We start from the raw sequence: 25,503 nt of genomic DNA on the forward strand, positions 1-25,503 counted from the left end.
CTAAATATCACCAAAGAAACCACGTGATGTCCCTAACAGATGAGGGTCCCCCAGCGAAATTCCAAACCTTCCAAACTCTATAACAACAAACATTCACGTTACGGTTCCTTGTCTTATCTTGATCTTGTTAGAAGTGTCCCACCAATCACGACACGATTCCTTTCCATTCAAAACAACAACGTCACTTATTTACAACTAACAAATGACATCACTTATCTTCATCTGACAACAACAAACATTCACGTCACAATTCCTTATCTTATCTTGATCTTGATCTGGTTAAAAGTGTCCCACCAATCACGACACGAACCTTTATCTGTAATATATCTTCCTTTCCATTCAAAACAACAACGTCACTTATTTACAACTAACAAATTACGTCACTTATCTACATCTCATAACAACACACACCCACGTCACGATTCCTTATCTTATCTTGATCTTGATCTGGTTCAAACTGTCCCACCAATCACAACACGAATCCTTATCTCTACCATCACCCACAATTCCATACGCGAACCATAACACAAGAACTGAAGCCATTGACACATATGGCCCCAGTGAAATTCCAAACATTCCAATCTCATGACGCCACGCCCACAATGACGTCACGATTCCTTATCTTATCTTGATCTTGATCTTGATCTTGATCTTGATCTGGTTCAAACCCACTACACTACTCACCCGATGAAGTCTTTGTGCGGTTTATTTAAAATAAAATAGTGTTTCTATTTTTATCTCTCGTCTTCTAGTAATTTAATGTTTCAAAAAAAAAAAAAATATATATATATATATATATATATATATGACTACTACTATTAACTCGGGGTTTGGGATATGTTCATTTTTAATATAAACTGACTAAAAACCCGAGAATATCTATATCAAATATCTATCTATCTATCTATCTATCTATATATATATATATATAGAGAGAGAGAGAGAGAGAGATAGATAGATAGATATTTGAACTGCCCAATCAAGTCTCCAAAAGTTAGATAGGGCTAAACGACATCGCCTACTCCCTATAGAGGAATAAAAGGCGTTAGCTGATTCATTTAAGACTGATATGCTTCCTCAGCCTTAAGTAAAAGGCTTGTTATATTCCACTAATTCCAGCCCTACTCAAGGACCTATGATTGGTGGAAATACCTTTGAATATGACTGCTGTGCCAAACAAAACGACCTTTTGTAGCTGCCCTGTTTTTAAGCCATCTATCTCGAGTGCTTCTAGACATTTTTTCCCCACATTGTTTTGGGGGTGGCGCCTAAAGCACCTATTATTATGAGAAGAACTTTCGTATTCTTTTGACAGATTCGTTCACCTTCGACTTCAACTCGTGTTCTTTGTAATTTTTTCAGTTTATTTTTTATCAATTCGGCTATCTCCTGGTACTGACATTTCGATAAACTGAATACCCTTGTTTTCACTTTTTTCAACCATTGTTATATCGGGTGTAATACATTCCAAGCTTTCGGCAGTCTAGTTTTGAAATCCCAGAGTATTTTAGCTTTTTCATTCTCAATCACGTTTTGGTCAACTTTATGCTTCCAATAGTCTTTAGATACTTTAAACTCGCTTTTTACATAAATGCCGGTTTATTATCTTAGCTACATTATAGTGCCTTTCATGGTACTCAGATTGTGCGAGTTTCCTGTATCCACTTTTAATTTGGTCTACTGTTTCTTCCTTCTCTCTGCTCAATCTGAATTGACTGTTTTCTTGGATTTTTTTTGTATTTTTTCCTTCATAATAGGTTTTAATGGCCTGTTCTTGCGCTGCAAAAATTACCGATTCTGTTTCTTTCTTTAGTGCTCCATTTCTTAACAATTGCCAGGTCCAGTTGCTGTCAGCGCTGTTCTCTATACTGTGGTTTTATTTTTCCAGCTTTTAGTTCTCCCGTTTACTTGGTTGGTCTTGTACTCCAATTTTGTCTCCATGAGTTTAAATAAATCATCTTTCCTTACCTCAATTAGAAATTTTTCCGTTGTTTGCTGCAGATAATCATTCAGATTTCGTTTCTTCTTCAACAACTTGCTTTACTTAAACTAATCCTCTGAATCCTTTCTTGAGGGATAGATAGAACCTATCAATGTCACTGCAAGGATTGAGGACATGGTGCATTGTCATTAATTTTCGAGAGTTTCAGTCTAAATCCTCCACCTCCAGCTGGCTCCATTCAACATTGCCTGCTGAATATCTCAGAACAGGTATGACCCAGTTGTTAATTGCTTTTATCAAATTTCCAGCGTTAAGCATTCACTTAAAGAGTGTTCTTAGTCGCCTTATGAATTCTGCTCTAGTTTTTTTCTTTGATTTTATTGTGCAGAATTTGTGATGCTTCTAAAATTCCAAAATATTTGTAGCTATCTTCGAATTTTATTGACTTTATTTTGTCGCCATTGAGCAGCTCGATTTCGTTCAGATCTTCAAACTTTCCTCTTGTTGTTCCAGCAATTGCGCATTTGTCTAAGTGAAAATCCATTGATATATCTTGAATGAATAAAAAAAAAAAATCAGCTAACAACTTTTTATTCCCGTATACGGGAGTAGGCGAGGCCATTTAGCCCTTTCTAACTTTTGGAGACTGAGTGGGCAGTTCAATCTCCACTGGTACCCAATCAGAGACAGATGGCCCAAAGCTATCACTAATTAAGCGGTACGCAGTGAAGAGAGACGGCTCAAATGTGCCGCCATTTAGTGGTGCCTAACCCTAACACAATATATTTAATGTCTGAAATAATGTGGGTTCTACGGTCGATTTTCTTGAGTTTACAGGACGAAAAACCCGAGTTTCCGGGAGGAAAAACCTGCTTGCCCGTGCCAGAGATCGACTAACTCGAGAACCGGTTGAAAAAAGGCTTAGAAAAATTTCCTCTAGTCGCCGACTAGACTCGAAACGAAGTCTTCCTTCGTGCGGCCAAGCGCGGTGGTATGCAAACGCCACATCTAGTGAGCTACACAGGCTCCCTCTTGAATGAATATGTGCACAGTATTAAGCAATTATCCAAATTCATTCTCTGATTCTGCGCACAGTTTCGGATCGTCCATGTATTAAAGATGAGATATCTTTGCACTTTTTTTTGCAGTTTGGTGATCATGGGCAGCTTTATTTAAAATTCTAGTTAAGGGATCAGTGACAATATAAACAATAAAAGAGATAATGAGTCTCTTTGAAAGATACCCCTTTTTATGTTTACCTCCCCAATTTCTTCTCTATTCAGAACCAATGTTGGTTTCCAATTTTTCATGCTGGTTTGCGAAAAGGTTTTGTACGTTTTTGCTAATAACGAATAGTTCTGTGCATTTTAAAATCCAACTATGAGCACTGAATCAAACGCTTTTTTACAATCTATCCAAGCCACATGAAGGCTAGTTTTTTTACGTTTGCAATTTTTCAGAATAATTTTGTCAATCAGTAACATGTCTTTTGTGCCCCTCGTATTTTTGCTGCTACTTTTTGGAAAAAAGCTGTATATTTTTTCAGCTAGTATGCCTGTGAGAAGCTTAAAAGTTGTTAGCAGGCATGTTTTGGTCGGAAGTTTTCTGCCTTTGGACCTTTTCTTTATCATTTATGATCAAAAACGTTTTACCTGGTGTGAGTCACTGTTCTTTGCTTTCTCCTTCTAAAACATCGTTAAATTGGTTAGCAAGTTTTTCGTATAAGCATGTCAGATATTTCAACCAGTGGCCATGCAATTCATCCTTCCCGGGTGTTGACCAATTTTTTATCCTTTTAGCATGCTTTTGAACCATTTCAGTTAATTTATTTTTCGTTCAATCCACTTTGTCTTATTATTGTGCCTCGTACGGTTGTCCCATAGTTTTTTCCAAAATTTAAGTGTATTTTCTTTGTCTGTAGTATTTATATTTATATTTTCTTTAAGATTATCATTCATGCAGCAATCAATTTTGTTGATTAATTGGTACTGATTCGCGTGAAACATCGAATTTTGCTTGTACTGTTCAATGCGTATCTCCTTATTTAACTGCAAGTATTTTTGGCTTCAGTTCTGCTAATACTTCATCAATAGGTTGTGTTCCAATATTATGTCTCTTTATGAGGTGATTTCGGGTTTTTCAGTTTCTTTTCCTTAAGGTTTTTCAAATTGCTCATGTCTGCTCTAAGTTTAAGAATTTTATTCTCCAGTCGATGCTTCCACTTTGGTTTCTGAGCCTTATTGCTTTGTGTTCACTAAACTTATAGCCTAATTCAGATGTTATACGTAGGCTATTGAGTACATTAATTGATTCGTTTTTCCAATAGTTACAGTAGGAATAGCCCTTGCAGCTTTAATTGGTTTCTTGTAGATGTTCCTTCAGTTTTCGTTGAGGCACTTACCTCAATACTGGAAGCTTAACTTATTCCAGGTTGTTGTTGTTCATTTGCTCAATAATTTTTGTGGCGAGTTCTTGTTCCTTCTCTGATAGATTCATTTTAACTATTTCTATATTTTCGAAATTTTTAAGATTCTGCATGTTGGAATCTGCTTCTGCTCCGTTCATATTCTCGATCAGTAGAGTCTCCTTTTACAGCTTGAGCTTTCAGTGCTTCAAGCTCCAGTTCACTAAATATCTTGCATTTGATAATGAAGCTGCACTGTGCATCAGCCTTTCAAATGAAATTTCCGAATTTGGGTATAGTTCAAGCCAAAGTTGGAACATTCGTTTCTGAATTTCCATAACTCAGGGGTTTGAACAGTAGAAATACTGCATGAGTTGTCTATTTTCAGCCATGCTCCACTTTTTCCTAGTAATGACTTTTGTGTTCTGCAGATCTTTTTTTTTCCTGTAGTCCACTTGTCACTAGATGTCCAGGAAGCCTAACATCCCGTGCAGCTCTTGGTAATCCGCGCAACGACCGATGCCGTATAGAGTTCAGATTTGTCTCCACTATTTTTAACTGGGGGTGAGCAGGTACCTGAGGAAAAAACTGCGTGAGGTGGAAAAATAGGAATCACTCCTAGCCCTGGAATACTCTATAATAGTATTGGGGAAGGAGCAAGATGAAAAGAAATACAGAGGGAATGAAGAGTAGGGACCAGTCTACATATAATATAGCAGGTGCACTCGTATATTACATGAAGTAAGGCGTGGTCCAGCTTCAGATGCTTCCTGTTCGCCTTTCCAGTACTCACTAGAGTGAGCCCTTGAGGATTAGTTTGCCGTGACCATATTTTACTTGCCCTTTTTATTTGATAACCGATAACTAATATGTTAAATATTCAGAGATTATCTTTTTAACATTACTATTACTACTACTACTACTCGTTTATTATCACCGCTACCACTATTTCTACTACTATTAAATTATTAGTGTATAATACTTTTTGTCTTATTTATTGTCTTTTTTTTTGTTTGTTTTTGCTTTTGTCAAATATAAACATAAATCATCTCTCCAAAATTTATTTTCACAAATCAAAAACCAAGAAAAGAAAAGATGAGAAAGAACGACCGGAAAATGAAAAAAAGGGTCAACAAACGCTCTTCCAATTTGGATTAAATCCGGCTTCAAAATTTTTTCATTGAACTCCCCTACAGAGTTGGAACAAGAAGAAACTTATAAACCTCATCCATAAACAAGGAGCAGTTGATTTGTGTAATCGCGCACAGTATTTTAATGAAGGGGCAGACACATGCGGAAGTGAATTTAGAAGATGAGAGGAATAATCATAATTTAGGCATTGATATTGGATGTATCACAACCGAGTTTCCATCTAAAAGGAAATAGAAACGTATGTTAGGAACGGTCACATTCCTCTGCCTAAAACATTCCCAAAAGACACGCCTGCAATCAAGTTTTCCCAGAAAGCATACTGAAATTAAATTTCAAAGCACTAATGAAGAACTACATGTAAGAGACTGGCTTGTCTGCAGTCAACAGACACAAGCTTTATATTGCTTTCCATGCCTATTGTTTTGGTACAAGACAGTCAAGACTAGCACTTCTGTGTCTGCGTCTGCACTGGTATCTGCTGAAGGCCGGAATTCTCATGGGAAGTGGTGGAGACTTTCATACAGGACCTCAAAACATGAAAAAGTCAATAGTCACATAGAATGCTGCCTAGTTTAGCAAGAACTAGAAAGGCAGTACCGGCTATAGGGATCCTGGCGCCCTGATGCAATTTTAAGTTGGAGACCCTTACTTTTTATTTAAATGTATGTAAAATTTAAATGTTAAAAACTCAAAACATATTTTTATGTAAAATTGTGTACTTTGAAAAATACATATATTAACAACATAGAAAAAATCGCAAAACATGCAAAAATGCACATGGACTAGAATTACAGATACATAAGTAGACGATTACTATCAATACCGTACCAAGATAATTTCGCACCCTTGGCAGACTCCGTGTGTGATGCTCAGAATTTTTTTTTTTTATACTTAAGTACTTTCTGATCGAAAGTATAAGTATTTTTTTCCTTCAAATTATTAATAATTTCATAACGTCATTATTTCTACTTATCATTTTTATTCACTCAGTATACTACATAAAAAAGAAACAAATAAAAATGAATACAAACAAAAATTATTGATTTTACACTGTACTTTTAATTTAATCATTTATAATTTAGATATATGTTTTCTTGATTTTAAATCTACGAAAGCTTTTATTCTTTTATTAATGTCTATTTTCTGAGCAACATCATTTTCAATAGATAACAAGGCTAAAAATTTAATCTGTCACTCCCCATTGTCGATCGAAAATATGTTTTGATGAGTTTTAATTTACTAAAACTTCTTTCAGCTGTTGCTACCGTTATTGGAATTTTCAGCAAAATTGTCGATGTGACCCACTTTTTGGGTCAACCAAAAAGTGGGTCACATCGACAAATTGCTTGCTTTGAAAAGTGTAAAGTTTCTAACGGTGAATTGGTGTTTTCCGGAAGTAAACTGTCATTATTTTTGAATTTGAAATTTATGAATCATTATTGTCATTATTTTTGGAAGGATCGCAGGCTCTAATGCAGCGGTACCCAACCTTTATGACTTGTGGAGCTCTTTTTAGAATCAATTTCTATGGCGGAGCCCCTTAGGTCCATTCAATAAACTCAGTTCCTCCAATTTAACCAATACATCCAATTCAATTCAAATACATATTCGTTCATTACTTGTTATTCGAAATTTTTATAATTCATTATAGAAGACAATTCCTATTTAATTTTACTAACTACAGTGCACTGTAGTGCAACAGTAGGCCTAACTTAAGACATAACTTAAAATAACCTATAAACGTTTAATGAGACATCTGTGGTTGCATTTTGTTTGCACAGTTTCCTTATTTTAGGTTCAATTGATGATAATTGCAGGCGATTGTTTGGTTTTGCATTTAAGCGGCTTCTGTATTTTGTTTTGGTACCTGTATAGGCGCAGAATCCCGCTTCACAGAGATATGTTGTTGAGAAAGGCAGCAGCAATACTAATTTTGCTTTCTCAGACAAGATTTTGAATTCATCTTGTAAATGCAATCAAAACTCTGGTAGACTTTGGTTTTGAAACGCGATTTTTAGTTCGCTGTGAGATGTCAAATCTAAGAGGACCTCGTATTCCGCTGAGTCTGTGGTTTTTTGTTCACGCTGAACACATTCAGTACCCATTTAAAGTCATCAAGCACCTTCTCTTGAGCTGTCGAAAACTAATGTTCAAACGAGTCTTTCAAAGCTTCGAGATGCGCCTGAATATTTTTCTGTATTTTTTCTTGAATCTTGATGTTATTTTCATTCAAGAAGCTTTTTGTAAGAGGGAAGCAATCGATAGCTTCCTTTTCCACGCACTCCAACCAAGGCACTTTTTCTTTGCAATGATAGATTCATTTCATTCATTTTGCTAAAAATGTCTGCCAAATTCGCCAGTTTGCACACCCAGTCTTTATCATTTAAAACCGTCGCCAATATAGCGTTATGGTCCATCAAAAATGCTGCTAGCTCTGAACGCTTTTCCTCGAGACAACCACCTTACTTCAGTGTGCAGCAGGAGAGACTCATGGTGGCTTCCCATATCATCAGACATTAGTTTGAAGAGCCTGCTTTTAAGAGGTCGCAATTTTATATAGTTTATTATTTTTATGGCATCATTCAACACTATCATAAGCTCAGAAGGCATTTTTCTAGCGCGTGTCTATGAAGAACGCAATGGCTCCAGCATTGTGACCCATCATTGCCTTTGCACCATCAGTGCATATATCTGCACAATTTTCCCACGGTATTTCATTTGATGAAAAGAATTCATTCAAAAGATTAAATATTTCAATCCCTGATGTGTCGAATGGCAGAGGTCTGCAAAGACGAGGGTCCTCCTGATAGCTTTGTAAGTAAACATAATGAACAAATACTATTGAAACCGCCAACCCTGCGACGTCAGTCGATTCATCCATTTGTAGTGCGAATTGGGTACACCTGATGCGACTGACAAGTGTCTCTTTCACGTCATCGGCCATATCGCTGATTCGTCTAAGCAACGGTGTTATTTGATAAAGGAATGTTGGAGACTAACTTATCAACTTTTTCATCAAGCAAACACTTGACAATATCGATTGTACAAGGTTTAATAAGAGTCTCTGCAATGGTATGAGCTTCAACAGCTCGAGCTACACGGTAACTTATTAGGTAGGAAGCTTCCAGCACTTTTTCATTATTGCTTTTAGCAAGTGTTGTCATAATTTTCTGTGAAGCCAAAATTTCGTTGCACTTCCTCTTGAAAAAACCAGACGGTTTATCTTTCAACTCGGAATAGTTTCCCTTGAAATGACGCCGCAGTTTAGCAGAAGACATGGAACTGTTGGTCAACACATTTCCACAAATCACACAGAGAGGCCGACCATCATTTGTTTTTGTGAATCCCATATTCAAGTAACTTTTTTCGTATTTTCGTTTTTTATTGGGAGGTCTTTCCCCCACTGCTCCACTTCTGTCGCGTTTTGCAAACAATGATTGAGATGGCGCCGCAGATTCAGAATGGTTTCTTTTGCAGAAAGCTCTTCTGACAAACATGCGCTGGAGTGCATTGCTTGGTTATCATCTTTTTTTGTCGTTTGCTCATCTGGCGAAGTAATGGAGTGAGTTGATGGTTTGTTTTCTTTTCAAATGTAACATCTTTTTTCTTCAACGTACCTGTTTGAAGCCAGCGATCTATGCCTAAAAGAAAATCACACGGGAATATGAGAATAACCGACTTTATCTTTCATAACCCAGAATACAAAATAAAGCAAATAAAAATTTTATGACAAAATACAAATACTTACCTACTTGAAAACCAATAAAAGCACCTGAATCAATCAATAATGTAACGTTTTTATACCCGAAATGTATCGCAGTAGTTCGGGGTTTGAACGTCGAGTAGAACAAAACACAACACTTTATTAATGAATACTTACTATCTACACAACTAAACACCAACAAAGAGGTCAAACGCACAGGAAACTCGCGGAAGAATCGCTAAGAAATCAATGTTATCGCTATGAAAATTCGCTGTGAAGTGACTGATTCTACTTTTTGTTTCTTATTCTTAATTTCATTCAATTTTTATTTATTTTATTTTCCTGGAGCGTCCGCGGAGCCCCTGGGAAGTGCACGCGGAGCCCTTAGGGCTCCGCGGAGCATAGGTTGGGAACTACTGCTGCAATGTCTTAGTACCGGCCTTAGTTTTGGCGATTCCTAACGTTTGGCGTCCCGGACGAGTGTACTGTCAGCCTGCCCCTTAATCCGACACTGATTACTGGCTATGAGCTATTATAACGACAGTTGTACTAACTAGAAAAATTGCACAATGACCAGAATCATTTAATTTTTAATGGATAAAGGAATGTATGAAAAATTAAATGATTTAAAAGTCTACTTTTGTTGATTTTATGGAAGCAAATTCATTCAAAATTTCACTTGTTTCTAGTTTCTCTGCAGATATCACCTTCTGTGGCGATCACTGACAGTCCAGGCAGTCTTTCCTGTGAAATACTAGATCTTAGGTATGTTTTAATTAGTATCAGTCTTGAAAATGATCGTTCGACACTTGCTACGGACACTGAAAGTGTCAAAAATATTCGAATAGAAATTGTTAAATTAATAAACACGTTTTCTAAATCATTTGCGCATATATATATATATATTGCAATAATTTCAGTGGGTCTAAAGTTGTCACTCTCCTGTATGATGTCCTTTAGAATTTGTATTTCATTATATAATTCAGTGGCACAAATATCCTTTCTTCACCATCAGTCAGCGCAACTTGTAAATCATCACAGTGTTTTCTTAAAGTGTCATCACCCATATTAGAAATTTCCTTGAAACTGAATTGCACAATTTGATCTCTTGACAGTGACTTGTCAATAGATCAAGCCTTTCAGCCAAAGAATTAATAACAGTGTCCACAATTGGCGATAAAAATGTAACTTTAAAGTTATATTGCGGTCAACTGGCGCAACGGTCCGAACATTCCTAACAAAAGAAACTTTTCTTACATCTGCGTAATGTACTACTTTTGAACTCAGAACAAATTTCTAAATCTAATGCTAACACTTTTGTCGATTCAAGTATAACATTAATATTTTCATCCGATCTAAATTCTTTAGTAAAGTCGATTACATTATTTAACGCGTTTATAGATTCACTTAAATTTCTGTGTGAATTCTGAAGCATTTTACTCACTACTTTGATCCTGCACAAAATTCATACCAGATTATAAGTGAACACAAAAATCAATGAACCTTAATTTTCAAAACCAATGTTTTGGCTTCATATTTTGTATTGTCAGTTTGAATATTATCATAAATTTCCACAAAAGAATCTAAAACTTCTCCAATATTACGTCTAAGCGAATGAAGAGCGTCAATCCTCGCTTCCCATCTAGTATATGATAAAGTTTTAAGCGCAATTATGGTGTATTTTTTCAGTACATCCCATCTTTAGTTATAACACTAAAGAAATTATAAATTTCTTGTAGAGTGCAAAAAAAAAAAAAAAAAAAAAAACTCACTGTTGTAGTATTAACTTTAGCACCATCAGCGATAACCAAATTGAATGTGTGTGCTGTGCACGCGACAAAGAGTGCTCGACGGTTATCATTCGATATGTCTCTGAATGTCGGTGTGTTTTCCTCGCATGTTCACCCAGTTATCGTATCCTTGTTTCCGCAAATTTTTTAAATCTAAATCTTTTAATTTATCTAAGAGGTGCGTGGATAAACCTTCAGACTTTTTGAGAAATTTAGTTAGTTGCCCTTTCTGTTTCTCTTTTTCGAGTTCTTTTGCCGCTTTTTTTTTTTTTTTATTTGCAGCTCCGGATAATTTTTTCGTCTCCATTAAGTCCAAATTTATTCTGAAGTAAAAACTCTACTGAACAAAAAAATTCTATAAAGCATAAAAAATGAAAATAAAACAATGAAAATAAATACTTAAAAAAAATGCATGCATTTTAGTCTTAGGTTAAATTTTGAATCTACTTACCTGAGTGAATTAATTACACATTCACTGTGTCTTTAGCAATCAACAGTTCGATGATGATTTACAAACAACGCTTGAAGTTTGTTCCACAAAAAATGCCCAAATGTCACTTCGTAATAGAGGTTAAGCCGGATACATGTGCGCACCTCATGTCCTAACTGGCAAATGCGCGCTGCACATAAAAAAGAAAGTCTGTAGTGTAACGCGCTCCTATAACTAAACGAGCCGAGGCCCCGGAAAACAACTCGTTTTTCCTAAATGTTATTAAAAGTTGCAGTAATTATTACAATATATTTAGCGTTTATTAAATATTGACATTTAATAAACGCTAATATTAATTTATTTTATTTTTTGTACTCATTTCAACGCCCCGATGCGACGCATCGTCTGCTTAGCTGGCTAAACGCACCGTGTTTAGCCAGCCCTGATCTCTACGACAGAAAACGGCACTTTTAGGAACATCTCACATTTTACGACAATATCTATTCGATTCCTAGGCTTTTGAATAAGGCTCGAATTGGATTCACACAATCAAAATTTTCATTATTCTATTTCATTTTTCTTGTTGCTCTTTGATTATGAATTCCGTTAATTGAATGTACGAGTCTCTCGATTACTCGTAGTAATCATAATAACAATATTGGAGGAGGAGAGTTTCTATAATGTTTAAATGATAAGGATATAATTAATATATACATACGAGTATGTATATATTAATAATAAATTGACAAATTAAGAAAAGTATATATTAATATATATACTTTTTCATATATATTCGTATATATATTAAGCGTAGTTTGCTAGTTACCAATTAATAAAAATCTGCGATTTTTATTATCTCCTAGTTATCTTTATGTAATATAGAGAAAAAAGTGTAATTTTGATATATCTTGTACTTTTTGCCAAACAAAGTACATATGTTAATCACGTGACTGACCTCATGGTTGTGAAATACCACAGTAATAAGTTACACTACACTGAACTACAAATGCATGCTTTTTGTGAACCGCAGACCGTTTCCTTTAAATAAATAAATTATACGATGCTACAGTCCAATTTCTTGTAGATTGCCATTCACTTCGTTCATATGTTGCGAATCCCTGTCGATCTAGTAAATAGTTTCAGACGCAAAATAACGTGGTCGACCGTTTAATCGTAACTACCACGGGCTAAACGAACATTCCTTGTATATGTTTCATGGCACATGTTTGAACCCTCAACTTTAACTTGCTAAGAAAAAACTGTGAGAGATAAAAATTTTGGGAATAAGGAAGAGGGCATTTTGGACTAGTACTGTTGATACCCTTTAAAGCAGAAGTGGGATGAGTCAAGAGTGGAAGAGGACAGAGAGGTGTACAAAGAGAGAAAGCAAGAAGCCAAGAGAGTTGTGGCACAGGCGAAGGCCATGGCATATCAAGATCTGTATGATCAATTAGAAACAAAGGAAGGACAGAGAAAAATTTACCAACTAGCGAAATGTAGAAATAAAGCAGCTAAGGACATCTTACATGTGAGGCAGATCAAAGATGCTGAAGGAAGAGTATTATGGACGGATGTGGACATAAGAAACAGATGGAAAATATACTTTGAGGGACTTCTGAATGAGGAAAATGCAAGGACTCACAGAGGAGATGGGCAGCCTTCTGAGGGGATGGTGCAGAACATCAGTAGAATGGAAGTGACGGAGGCCATGAAGAGGATGAGGAATGGAAAAGCGGTGGGCCCCGACAGAATTCCAGTGGAGGCATGGAAGGCACTGAGGGAAGAGGGAATTGACCTGCTGTGGGACCTGTTCATGAAAGTTTGCGAACAGGAAAATATACCCGAGGAATGGAGGGAGAGTACTCTTGTTCCCATCTACAAGGGTAAAGGGGATGCACAAGACTGTAAAAATTACAGAGGAATAAAGTTGATGTCCCACACAATGAAGATCCTAGAAAGGGTTCTTGATGGTAGATTGAGGGAGGAGGTGGAGATTGCAAAGGAACAATTTGGCTTCATGCCTGGTAGATCAACAACAGATGCTATCTTTGGGTTACGACAGATGATGGAAAAATATCGAGAGAAACAAAGGGAGCTGCATCTGGTATTTATTGATCTGGAGAAAGCATACGATAGAGTGCCAAGGCAAGAAGTCTGGAGGTGTCTGAGAGAGAAGAAGGTGCTGGAGAAATATGTCAGGTTGGTGCAGGAAATGTACAGAAATGTGAAGACAAGTGTTCGGACCTGTTTGGGACAGACAGAAAGTTTTCAAGTAACAGTTGGCTTGCATCAAGGGTCAGCATTAAGTCCGTTTCTGTTTAATATTGTGATGGAGGTGGTAACAGAGGAGGTGAGAGAAGATGCACCTTGGACAATGTTGTATGCAGATGACATCTTGCTGTGTGTAGATACAAGAGAAGAAGCGGAAACTAAACTGGAAAGATGGAGAAAAGTACTGGAAGAGAGAGGTATGAGACTGAGCAGAAGTAAGACAGAGTATATGTGTTGCGCAGTGGGCGGTGGCCAGGAGACAGACCTGGAGCTGGAAGGAAATGTCATCAGGAAGGTGAGAGACTTTAGATACTTAGGTTCGACAGTGGAAGAAGATGGAGGAGGTGAGAAGGAAGTGGGATGCAGGATACAAGCAGGTTGGAGGAACTGGAGGGAGATGGCTGGAGTGTTATGTGATAAGAGGGTGCCGATCAATCTGAAAGGCAAAATTTATAGGACAGTAGTGAGGCCAGCTATGACATATGCTATAGAAACTGTGGCCCTGAAGAAAAATAACATCAGCAGGATGGAAGTAGCAGAGATGAGAATGCTTAGGTGGATGTGCGGTGTGACCAGAAAGGATCATCTGAGAAATGACTATGTCAGGGGAACAGTGAAAGTTACGAACTTAGGAGCGAAAATACAGGAGGCAAGGTTGAGATGGTTTGGTCATGTGATGAGGAGGGAGGACGAATATGTGGGAAGAAGGGTCATGCAGATGGATGTGCAAGGAAGGCGGAAGCGTGGGCGGCCAAAGAAGAGATGGAGGGAGCTGGTAGAAGAGGACTTGAAGATGAAGAACTTGGATGTGGTGACAGCCCAAGACAGGAAGGTGTGGAGGAGACTCATAACAAACAGTAACTCCACTTAAGTGGGAGAAGCTGCAGAAGAAGAAGAAGACTGTTGATACCCTTTCATAGCTGTTAGAAGTGCATTGTTATTATTTATGACTAATACGTCATACTTTCAAGGACTCATCAAGGGAGGATATTCTACTCGCTATCTCCACTACTTAATCCGCCAACGCCATCTACCGCCAATCTCCAATAGCATTTTTTTTTAACTGTAAATTACGTATGCTCTACTGGTCGATTTGCCTGCATGCCGGATTAAAAAAAGCCCCGAAAACCCTGTTACCCATGTATGAGATCGGCTAACTCACCTTCAATTGATTACATATGTGTTATTATGAGACCGCGTATATAAGAGTGCTTACATATACCCTGGTTACTCTATTTAAAAAAAAAAAAAATGCTGATATATGATTACATAGACAAAGCTAGTAGGAAATGTATATCAAAAATTCTTAATCATTACATGATGAATTTTTCGTTCTAGTATATTATGTTAAATAACTTGAATGCTGCAGATAGCAAATTATATGGAAAATGAAAACGCCATCTATATCTTTAATAGTACCATTCGAGTAGGCGTGATTCCAAAGTCCTGGTTGCTTTTAACGCTTTTTATTGCGTTAGAACTGTAGGGATTGGAGGTAGGTGAGTTGCTGTTGATACTGTACGTGAGTCTGGTTTTCTTTTATAAATTGCGTTTTAGAGCGTGTTTATAATATCATATTAATATTATAAGTATTAATTTCATTATGATATAATGCTTTCTTATTGATATTTCAGGAAGTGAAGACGCTCATCTTGAGCTGCATAGTTGGCAGCTAGACATAGGTCTGGTTTTAAACGGTATCCAGTGTCGGTCCATACTACAATTTTATATGACGTCTTTATTTTTTATTAACGGTAAGTGATTTATTGTTATTATGTGACAGTGCAACGTAATATTTCGCAGTGGAGTTAATGTACCAAGTATTTAATGGCATCAGAAATGTGACAATGGTAATGCAATTCACTCTTTACTGAGATGAGATCGTTTTCACCAAAACGACACGTGGACTCATACGAATGGGTTGGGATATCGATTATTCAGTAGTCAGATATACTTAGTTTTGTAATTTTTAGTTTCTATAATGTGATGGTTTATAGTTTGTTATACGTTTTGTTGGTATATGTTGTCACTAATTACTTCTTGTAGATTTAACTTTAATCTCGATATTGAGAGACATAATCAGCCATATTGTTCATACTACGAAGTGACTATTGCTTGTTCTATCATTACAAAATATTTTTTTATATCTTAAAAGTATATCAAAAATAGATGCATATTATTTGACCTAGTCATCAAGTGTGTATGTTAATCTACTTATGCACATGATTCGTTCTTACCTCACCTTTTCGACCTATTTCGTACTTATCATTTTTAAGGTTTTCTGTGGGTATTAGTATCGGTTCGAAAAGGTTGAGCTTTATTGTTTATTAGTATTTTAATTGACCCCCCCCCCCTTCCAAATTCAGTGTAATGTTATTGGAACATCGAACATTCACTTCTATTAATATATTAAATTTCTTTTCTGGTTTGTTATTTAATCTATTGTAAAATTATGTATAATTTATTTTTATTTTTTGGAGAGAGGATATACCCAAAATGAAATTTAATTGGAGATGCAATTCATTTTTTAAATGTTCAGATTGTGTAGATTTTCAATTTAACAAAGATTTAGTGATATATGATTATAATAAATGAACTTCCTCATTTAATGATTTCTCTGACTGCAGAAGAATTGAAATAATTCGTATGTGAACCTGTGTTGTGTAATAGAATTAAACTGAAATCTGAGTCAAATTTTTAAGTAAAGAGCACCTTATCCATTCATTTTTATAAACAAAGCATGTGTCATTATAACTGCATTTTGCAAATTATATGTGAAAATGTGTAGAAATAGATCTGTATTTATTCTTCAATCTGATTGGCTAAGCTTTGGTCTCCTCTTGGCTTGATGTAAGATACAATACATATTGGGAAGCCATGCGAAGTGTAATAGTCATTACTTTATCCTGCTTATCAAATTGAGATAGTGGATGTAAACAAACAAAACTTTTTTGTCTTCTCACCTTTTGGAATGTTGGTGAAACAGTCAATACAAATATTTTTGTGCTGCCTGTTGTTGATATGGATTGCCTTTTGTTTATACTTGCTGTCTTGCTTCACTGAATGAAATTCCAGTGAATTTTAAAGAGAAAATGCTACAGGCTTCTGTAGAAAGCTTGTTCACATGACTGTTGATCTGACTTCACATGTTCAACAGAAAACTAAACTGATTTGTGTCCCCCAAAAATGCTATCAGAATTGTCTGTGGGGGAGAAAAAACCTTTAACCAGATATTAGTGGCCTAATCTCTCTTCATGTATCAAAAATATCTCCAATAACTGTGAGTCAAGATGATCCTTAATAAACAAAGTAAAATTGTTAGACTCAAGAATTACTCAAGAATCATCTTGACTTAGTTATTTCATATTGTGGAGAAACTTTTATAACATTTCTTATCTTAAACAGTTTAATTATTAATAAGAGATGCTGGAATTAAACTGAAGGGATCATGTCTGTCTTGAGACTTCTGAAAAGAAACTAAAATGAACATTTTAAATTTAAACTAGTGATTGGTATGAATTCACAGGATCTGATTGTCTTCCTTAGGAATTTGATTAAATTACTTTATTATTATATCCCTACATTGCTTTAGTTTTGTTGTCTGAGGTTTTCGTGAACATCCCCATTACGTATGTTTCTGAAGTATTTATAAAACTAGTCGGTTTCATAAATCCTGATTTTTAATGTTTTGTATGTTTTACAGTAGTGCGTGTATATATAGAAATATATATTGATTGGGTTGGTTCAGAATTATTGAAACCTCAAGGCTTTTGGTTTAATTTTTTTATATAAAGTTTTTTTCTTTCTCTCTCTCTCTCTCTCTCTCTCTCTCTCTCTCTCTCTCTCTGTATGTGTGTGTGTGTGTGTGTATACACGCACACACACACAGGGTGGTTCAAAATTCCATGTACAAACTTTGAGGGGAAGATAGAGAACATCAAAATCTACCATAGGAAAGCATGACTGGAAACACAACCTGAAAGTGATAGGTGCCACTGTTCGCCAGCACTCCAGGTGAACAACTGGGGGCTTCCTCATTCAAGCTTTTGATGTCATACGAAGAACGTGCATTGTTTTACAAACGCTAAGATGGTAGACATGCACCTCATTTACCATATTATGTATCCAACTACTATTGAACTGTTCAGTTACTCCTTAATAAAGTTTTTTACACTACTTAATGCCTTGTGTTATTTCCGTATCTGTGTGTTTGTGTCCCTGTTAGTACCTTCCGGTGGCATTTCCGGTCATGCTTTCCTATATGAATATGGTTGATTTTGATGTTTTCTGCCTCCCCTCAAAGTTTGTACATGGAATTTTGAACCACCCTGTGTGTGTGTGTGTGTATACACACATACATATATACATACACAGAGAGAAAAAAAAACTTTGTATAAAAAAATTAAATCAAAAACCTTGAGATTTCAATAATTTAATGTGTGTGTGTGTGTGTGTATATATATATATATATGTGTATATATATATATGTATATATATAATATAGAACTTTGTCAAAAAATCATTTTATAAGACTAATAGAAAGGAATAATTAATAAATTGTAGGATATTATAATGAAACTAGAAAGTTGGAACTATGCTATATTTTTAGCAAAAGGAAGTATTAATTCATAATTTCTTGAATTTAAAATGGTTTATTGTATAACTTCTTTCATGCAAAAATCGCCTCTAAGAAAGCAGATAGTATATCTGGTAGTGTATAATCTTAAATTATTTCATTTAGTATACCTAGAATGGGATTAGCATATTTAGCTCTTGATTAGTTATTTGATAAGGCAGTTTTTGGACATGATTTTTTAATTAAGGTGAAAAATGCACTTTATTATTTTGGGCTTCTTACATCTTATTTTTTCCTCTCCTTCATATTTATCATGGGTAGGAACAGGCATTTAATTTCTTAAACATCCCTTATAGTAATCTTATAGTTCAACAGAAAACTGTACTAATTTGTATGTAATGTCATTGTTCAGTAGCCAAGTGAGTTACCCATGAGCATGTCCAAAATCATTTGAAATGATTTTAACCATGTGAACTAAAATCACTTTTTAAATACTCATAGGTGCTCCAATACTTCTTCTTAGTGTCGGCTACAAGTTAATGTAGCCGACACTAATGGAAAGACTTATGAGAGTTAGCTCTCTGATCTTCCACCTGATCAAGCTGGTTTTACACCATGCCAAAATTGCGAGGACCGGGTTCTTGCACTCACTACATACATTGAAGTGGGATTTTAGAAGTGTTTAAAAATTGGAGTAAGGGGATTATTTACAAGTTGCTGAAAATTATAATATGCTCTCCAATAGGATTATTCAGGTAATGATGGGTAATGAGAGTAGTAAGGCAAGAAGTGTAAATGATGGCCTTCCCCTAGGATCTTGTCCTATTGCTATTTACTTTGTATATAGAAGTCTTCAAGACTTTCCTCGTGTGTGCACAGCAAAATAATTTGTGTGGCAAAATAATAATAAAAAAAAAAAGTACAGCCATGCCCCCTGCCACACAATAGCTAACTTTTACATGGAAGACTTCAAGCAACAATGTCTAGATTCAGCCAGCCTAAAACCAAAGTCTGACTCAGATATGTTGGTATTTTCACCATTTGGCCCCATGGTCGCAAAACATTAAATACATTCCTAAGCCACCTGAACAAACAACACAAATGTATCCAATTCACCATCAGAATTGAAAATAACTCTCTTCCTTTTCTAGACACTTGTCACACATCTTCCCTCAGGCTGCCTTTCCTTCACTGTCTACTGCAAACCTACACATACGGCCAATACATATATAAAAATTCATATCACCATCCAACACAAAAACTAGGAGTCATCAGCCTGCCCTCAAACACAGTGCCCTAACAATTTGCTCCAATGAACAAGTTCCGAACCAGGAATTTGAAATCATTAACCAGACATTTGTGAAAAAAATGGCTACAATATAAAAACGGTTCACAAGACCCTTCATAAAAATGCCATTAAAAGCAAACAAGATTACAAGAATGCCATACTCTACATTAGGGGCATTTCAGAAAAAATAGATAGAACACTACTTAAATCAAGACAACCTTCAAACCCCTGGCAAAATTAAGAAATTTACTTAGCTCCTCCAAAGATCTTCCATACCTTGCCCACCCAGGGATTTACAAAATTCAATGTACCTGTAACTTGCCTTACATAGGGGAGACAGGACACACCATCCCAATCAAAAGATGAACACAAACGCCACATTAAATACCTCCATTATGGTAAAACAGGCCTATCAGACCATGCACTCCCAACCTGCTATAGAATTGGCTGGAAAGGCACCAAGTCTGCACCAAAACCTGGTTTGAAATAAAATTCAAAGAATCTTGTGAAATGCTGAGACAGTCGAATCTGAACAAAAATGATGGATTAATTATTCCAAGTGGCGGACTCATCAACTTTTATAGTAACCAAAACAACTCCAGATAGAAGAAAATCTTTTTTTTCCAGAGGTCAGGCTAGGATAAATGATTAACAAACATTTAGATTCATTGTGCTTTTGTATAGTGCAGTGGCATGTAGCTTGTATATTGTATATATACACTCATGAGCAGTTGAATTAGAGATGCCCGCCGTGTTGGCAAAATGGTGCTGTGGTCGCCCCGGCGAATGGAATAGTGGCGCGTGATGGGGATGTCATCAGACCTTGTACTGACCGTCTGAGTAATAGTCGAGCACAGAATGAGGAAGATTCGAGATCTCAGTGAATTCGATCGCGGTCAGATAGTCAGAGCCAGACGTATGGGGCACTCCATCTCCTAAGTCGTGTAGGCACTGGGCTTTTCATAGGCCACTGTGTTAAGAGTGTACCTTGAGTACATGGAATCGGGTAAAACCACGGCTGCCAGGGAAAACTGCCATGATGTACAACGTGTCGATGACAGGGGACGGCGTCGGCTAGCTCAGATGGTAACAGCGGATAGACTGACCACAGTGCCGCAGATTACTCGGCAATTCAATGCTGGACAACAACAACGTGTGAGCAGCCACACCATCCAGAACCATCTTCTCGCTATGGGGTACAGAAGCCACTGCCTGACTATGGTACCTCTGCTCCCTGCACGTCGCAAGGCACAACAATTAGCATGGGCGCAGGAACGCCGCCATTGGACCCTCGATGCATGGAAAAAAAGGTTGCCTAGACTGATGAGTCAAGCTACATATTGGTACACGCCGATGTCAGGGTAAAAGTGTGTCGCCAAGCACATGAAGCGATTAATTCCCTTGTGCCAGCAGAGTACAATTCAGGCCGGGTGGTGGTATCCTCGTATGGGGGACTGTTTACATGGGATGAAATGGTTCCCTGGTACATCTACCATCATCCCTCACTGGCGAACGATACAGGGACCTGCTCTCAGATCATGACCCATTTCTGCTCCTACAGCACTCTGCAGGAGACCTGTACCTATAGCAAGACAATGCACTGGCCTACCGCTCCCAAATTGTGGCAGAGTGGGTGGATGAACACTCCACGGACATTAGGATGCTTGGCTGGCCCCCGAGGTCCCCTGACCTCAATCCTATTGAACACATCTGGGATGTGTCGAGAGAGAGAGATATATACGCTCCCTGGACCCTGTTCCAACCAATCTCCTTGCATTATGGGAGGCTGTGCAGCGTCATGGATCAGTTGGCCCCCCCATCGCTTTGGGTGCCTTGTGGAGTCTGTACCACACTACTAGGCAGGTAATTCAACTGCTCATGAGTGTGTGTGTGTGTATATTTATATATATATATATATATTTTTTTTTTTTTTTTTCCTGATGATGACCTCAATATAGAGGTCAAAACGTCGATAGTTACTTGCTTAATGTTAAGTAAAGTAATTATTCTGACATGTCTCCATAAATTCTTCATTATGAATGTGCACTCAGCAGTTCACTTATGTGGATGATCTGCAATCGCAATGCAACATGAGTGGAGATGTTGGAGAATTACTGTAGACATGCTGAGCCAATCTTTTAGGAAATGGAAACTTGCACTAAGTGTAATGAAGATGAAACCTGCTGCTTCCATCTAAATAAGATTTCTAACCTCACTTTAAATATCTCTTTAAAAAGGGACATTTCTCCATTATAATCCCAGTTCTAAATATTTGAATATGTTGAATTAAACTTTGTTATATAATAAAAACACCTTATATATGTGGCTACTAAACTGCGAACATGGAATAATATATCTTCAGCAAGCTGACTGGTACATCTTTGGGAGTACATGCATCTACTCTCTATATGCCTATGCTGGGATTAGTGTATTCAACAGCCAAGTACTGTTTAGCTATCTGGCTGAACAGTCAGTATACAAATAAAATCTATAGTCTTAAATCAGTGTGAATTATATACAGTACTATCAGGACAGATACCTTTTTTTTTTTATTCTGGTTCCCAGTTCTAAGTAGTATAGAACTATCTCATATAAGGAGAAATAGTAAACGTACTACAAGAATAGTATCATATTTAAAATATTGGAGAATGCATCTCTTTCTTTCCTATCCACCATGATATAAATACCACATCAGGTTTAAATCCTGATGTGAGCATGGATGCTTATGATCCTCTTTAGGTGAGAGATGAAATTACCCAGTCTGAGACAACTGCCATGCTTATTGGAGCCTTGAAGTGGCTTGAAAAAGTTCCATATTTGGTCTCTAGAGCAAGATTTCTGGATTGTATATAAAATAAATCTTTGGCTCATGGTACTATTAATGTATAAGTTTAGTCTTTTGTAATGGGAGTCGCAAAATATTACTTATTTTCATAAGTTGTTTTAATTATGTCCTACAGAAATTACTATTATACTCTTGATGACTACTTGAAATGCAGGAGGAAAAATGCAGAATTTGAGGCTGGCAGGTTTTTGATGCTAATTGATTGTTGATGTCTCAACATATTCAGCAATCCGAAGTGTCCTTGTGGCTGTATGGTGGTTGTACTTTTTTGCATTTCAAAGCTGAAATTGAAAGAAAATAACCTCTTTAAACTCATCCACATTTAATAACTTATCAGCATAAAAAAAAAAAAACTCTTCACAAAAATTTTAGTTCCATCAGTCAATCTGACACCACTTCCAATTCCTCTAAAATCTATTCATATATCAGTTATTGAGAATGATGATTATAAGAACGATGAAAATCATTTTCTACAAAGTAGAAATAATTTATAACAAAAAATATGAATCTTTTTTGTTATGAATTCTTAGTATTGCACTATTTAAGACATTCTTTACAGTAGCCCACGTTTCCTTGAGTACTTTTGATTAAAGATAGTTGCTGGAAGTTTTTCCACTTGGTTATACTATAAATTAAAGATGCCAAGAAATTATACTAGATTTAATCCTTTATTGAAGTGTCAGCAAACAAAGTTTGCGTCTGAAGTATTTTCAGGACTCGGGCAACTCGTATATAGAAGCTGATTACTTCACATCACTTGCCTTAGTGCATCCCATAATGCAAAGCACATATCCTTACAAATATGTATAATGCTATGCATTATGAGAAGGGTCATATGACATCTTTAATTTATAGCATAACTAAGTGGAAAAACTTCCAACAACTATCTCTAATCCAGAGTATTTTAATAATAAGGTGACACCTTTTGGCTACTCATATAAGAAATTATGACTTTGGCATCACATCAACCTTGGCATAACCTCTGAGTCTGGCTCCCACTGATGAGATTTCAATAAAGATTGAAACTGGTCTAGGTAGTGACCCTTCCAATAATGCGTAACATTATACATGTCTGCAAGGAGATGTGTTTTGCATTATAGGATACTAAGGCAAGTGATGTGAAGAAGTCGTCAACTTCTATATATGAGTTGCCCCAGTCCTGAAAATACTTCAGGTGCAAACTTTGTTTGCTTACACTTGGATTAAGGATTGAACCAAGTATATAATTTCTTGGTATCATTAATTTATAATGCTTTTGATTAGTTTTGATTAGTAGCTTGATAGCTGTTTTAAACTATTGGTTCTCATTGACTAGTTAGAAACTCATTGCAAAAAAAATAGTTGAAAATTTGTGGACAGGTTTAGGTGTTATGTTATTCATCATTATCATGGTATTACATAAAAATAATTAATCATAAGATATTTAACTGACTTATATTTTGCTGATTTTTCAAACCTGCATCTTAAGAGCTTTGTAGTCAATGCTCTGGAGTCCTAATTTTATATTCTTTATTGTTGTATGTGGGTGGTATGAAACGTTCTAGGCCTAACAATGAAAAAACGAATTTATAATTGAAAAATTATTTTAATTTTTCATCATAATCTTCGCTAAGACTAATACATTTATTCCAGTGATGCTCCAGCACCATTATCCCGTCCCTGTAGTGGTTCTCAGTAAGATCTGCAAAATACCTCTCTACAGCTACAATCACCTCTTGATTCGAAGAAAAACACTGACCAGTGAGGAAGAGTTTTAGTTTTGGGAAGAGATAGAAGTCAGAGGGAACCAAATCTGGGGAATAGGGTGGATGTTCCAATAATTCATAATTTTCCCATTGCCAAAACACCTTTGTGGGTAGGTGCATTGTCCTGATGAAAGATTTTTTTTTTCTTTCTGCAAACTGCGTCTTTTCTCATGAACTTTTTTGTCTAGGCTGATTAAAAGATCGGAATAATATTCCCTGGTTATTGTTTTACCCTTTTCAAGATAATTAATAAACAAAATGCCTTTAGCATCCCAAAACACTGATGCCATGACCTTGTCTTCTTTGGTGCTGAACCAATTGGCTTCTGTCTACTGTTTGGATTCTGGTGTGTACTGGTGAATCCAGGTCTCATCCATAGTAATAAATCTATGCACAAAATCAGTTTTATTCTTGATAAAAACGCTGCAAGCACTGTTCAGAGATTTTCATGCGAGTGCATTTTTGATCAGCATGGCATTCATCTTGCGCAAAGCTTTTTTCATTTGCAATTCTTCATGCAAAATATATCCTACATGTTCTTTTGAAATGCTTATAGTCTCAGCAATTTCATACACTTTGACATGCTGGTCATCCAATACCATATTGTGCACTCGATCAATGATTTCGGGTGTTACACTTTTTTTGGATGTCCTTCACGTGGATCATCTTCAAGGCTGGTACGGCCATGTTTAAACTCGACAGCCCATTTGTGGGCTGCTGAGTTTAAACTTTTATGAACTTTGAATGAATTTCTTTTGGCATTAAACCTTCTTTTACAAAGAATTTTATAACTGCACGATACTCGATTTTATTCATTTCAAGGGATACAGACAACACACTTTGGCTTCCGACAGCTGTATAAAAAAAACTACTTGATAGAATGACTTGCAATTTCAAATGGATGCTTATGACAGATGCACCAATGTAGAAAAAAAAAGTTGCTGATAGCGTTGCCTTTTATGGTCGAGGCCAAGAACTTTTCAGACCACCCATGTATAAACAATGTTTTTTTAAGTTGGATTGAAGTTGATCTTAAGATGACTGACTTCCAAATTAGGACTTATGATTTTTATCTATTATAAATGTTTCCTGTATTCATTGTTGCTCATGTATTCTAAGAAATAGTTGTGTACTCTGAAGATGTTGGTTTTGAAATCCAATGAAATATAAACCTCTACTATCAACCTGTCGGTATCTTTGGTGTGGTGATGAATTTAGAGAAACTGGTAATTTGCATACAGAAATGGTAGACAGAGAAGCTATACTGTGCAAGGAACAGCATAGGTTTACTGAAAAAATTGCATGTTTTTAGCAATTTGCTCATTTTTAACAATGTTATGGCTGATTTGGATAAAGG

At 36.3% G+C, this 25,503-nt stretch overlaps 2 protein-coding genes across 2 annotated transcripts in view; one reads left to right on the forward strand and one right to left on the reverse strand.

Moving 5' to 3' along the window:
* Positions 1-8,455: 8,455 nt before the first annotated feature.
* On the reverse strand, positions 8,456-8,848 carry LOC150101604 (zinc finger BED domain-containing protein 5-like). The gene has a single exon (XM_090399853.1). It carries the CDS (start codon positions 8,846-8,848, stop codon positions 8,456-8,458), a length of 393 nt encoding a protein of 130 aa, XP_090255979.1.
* Positions 8,849-15,326: 6,478 nt separating this feature from the next.
* Positions 15,327-25,503, forward strand: part of LOC150101605 (eukaryotic translation initiation factor 5-like) — a 217,072-nt gene continuing 206,895 nt past the window's right edge. The window contains exon 1 of the mRNA XM_090400951.1: positions 15,327-15,446. The gene's annotated coding sequence lies outside the window, so the exon portion shown is untranslated. The remainder of the gene's footprint in view (positions 15,447-25,503) is intronic.

Source organism: Typopeltis vanoorti, chromosome 11, assembly GCF_054136105.1.
Source record: "Typopeltis vanoorti isolate ZY-2024b chromosome 11, IOZ_Tvanoo_1.0, whole genome shotgun sequence".
Classification (NCBI taxonomy): Eukaryota; Metazoa; Arthropoda; class Arachnida; order Uropygi; family Thelyphonidae; genus Typopeltis; species Typopeltis vanoorti.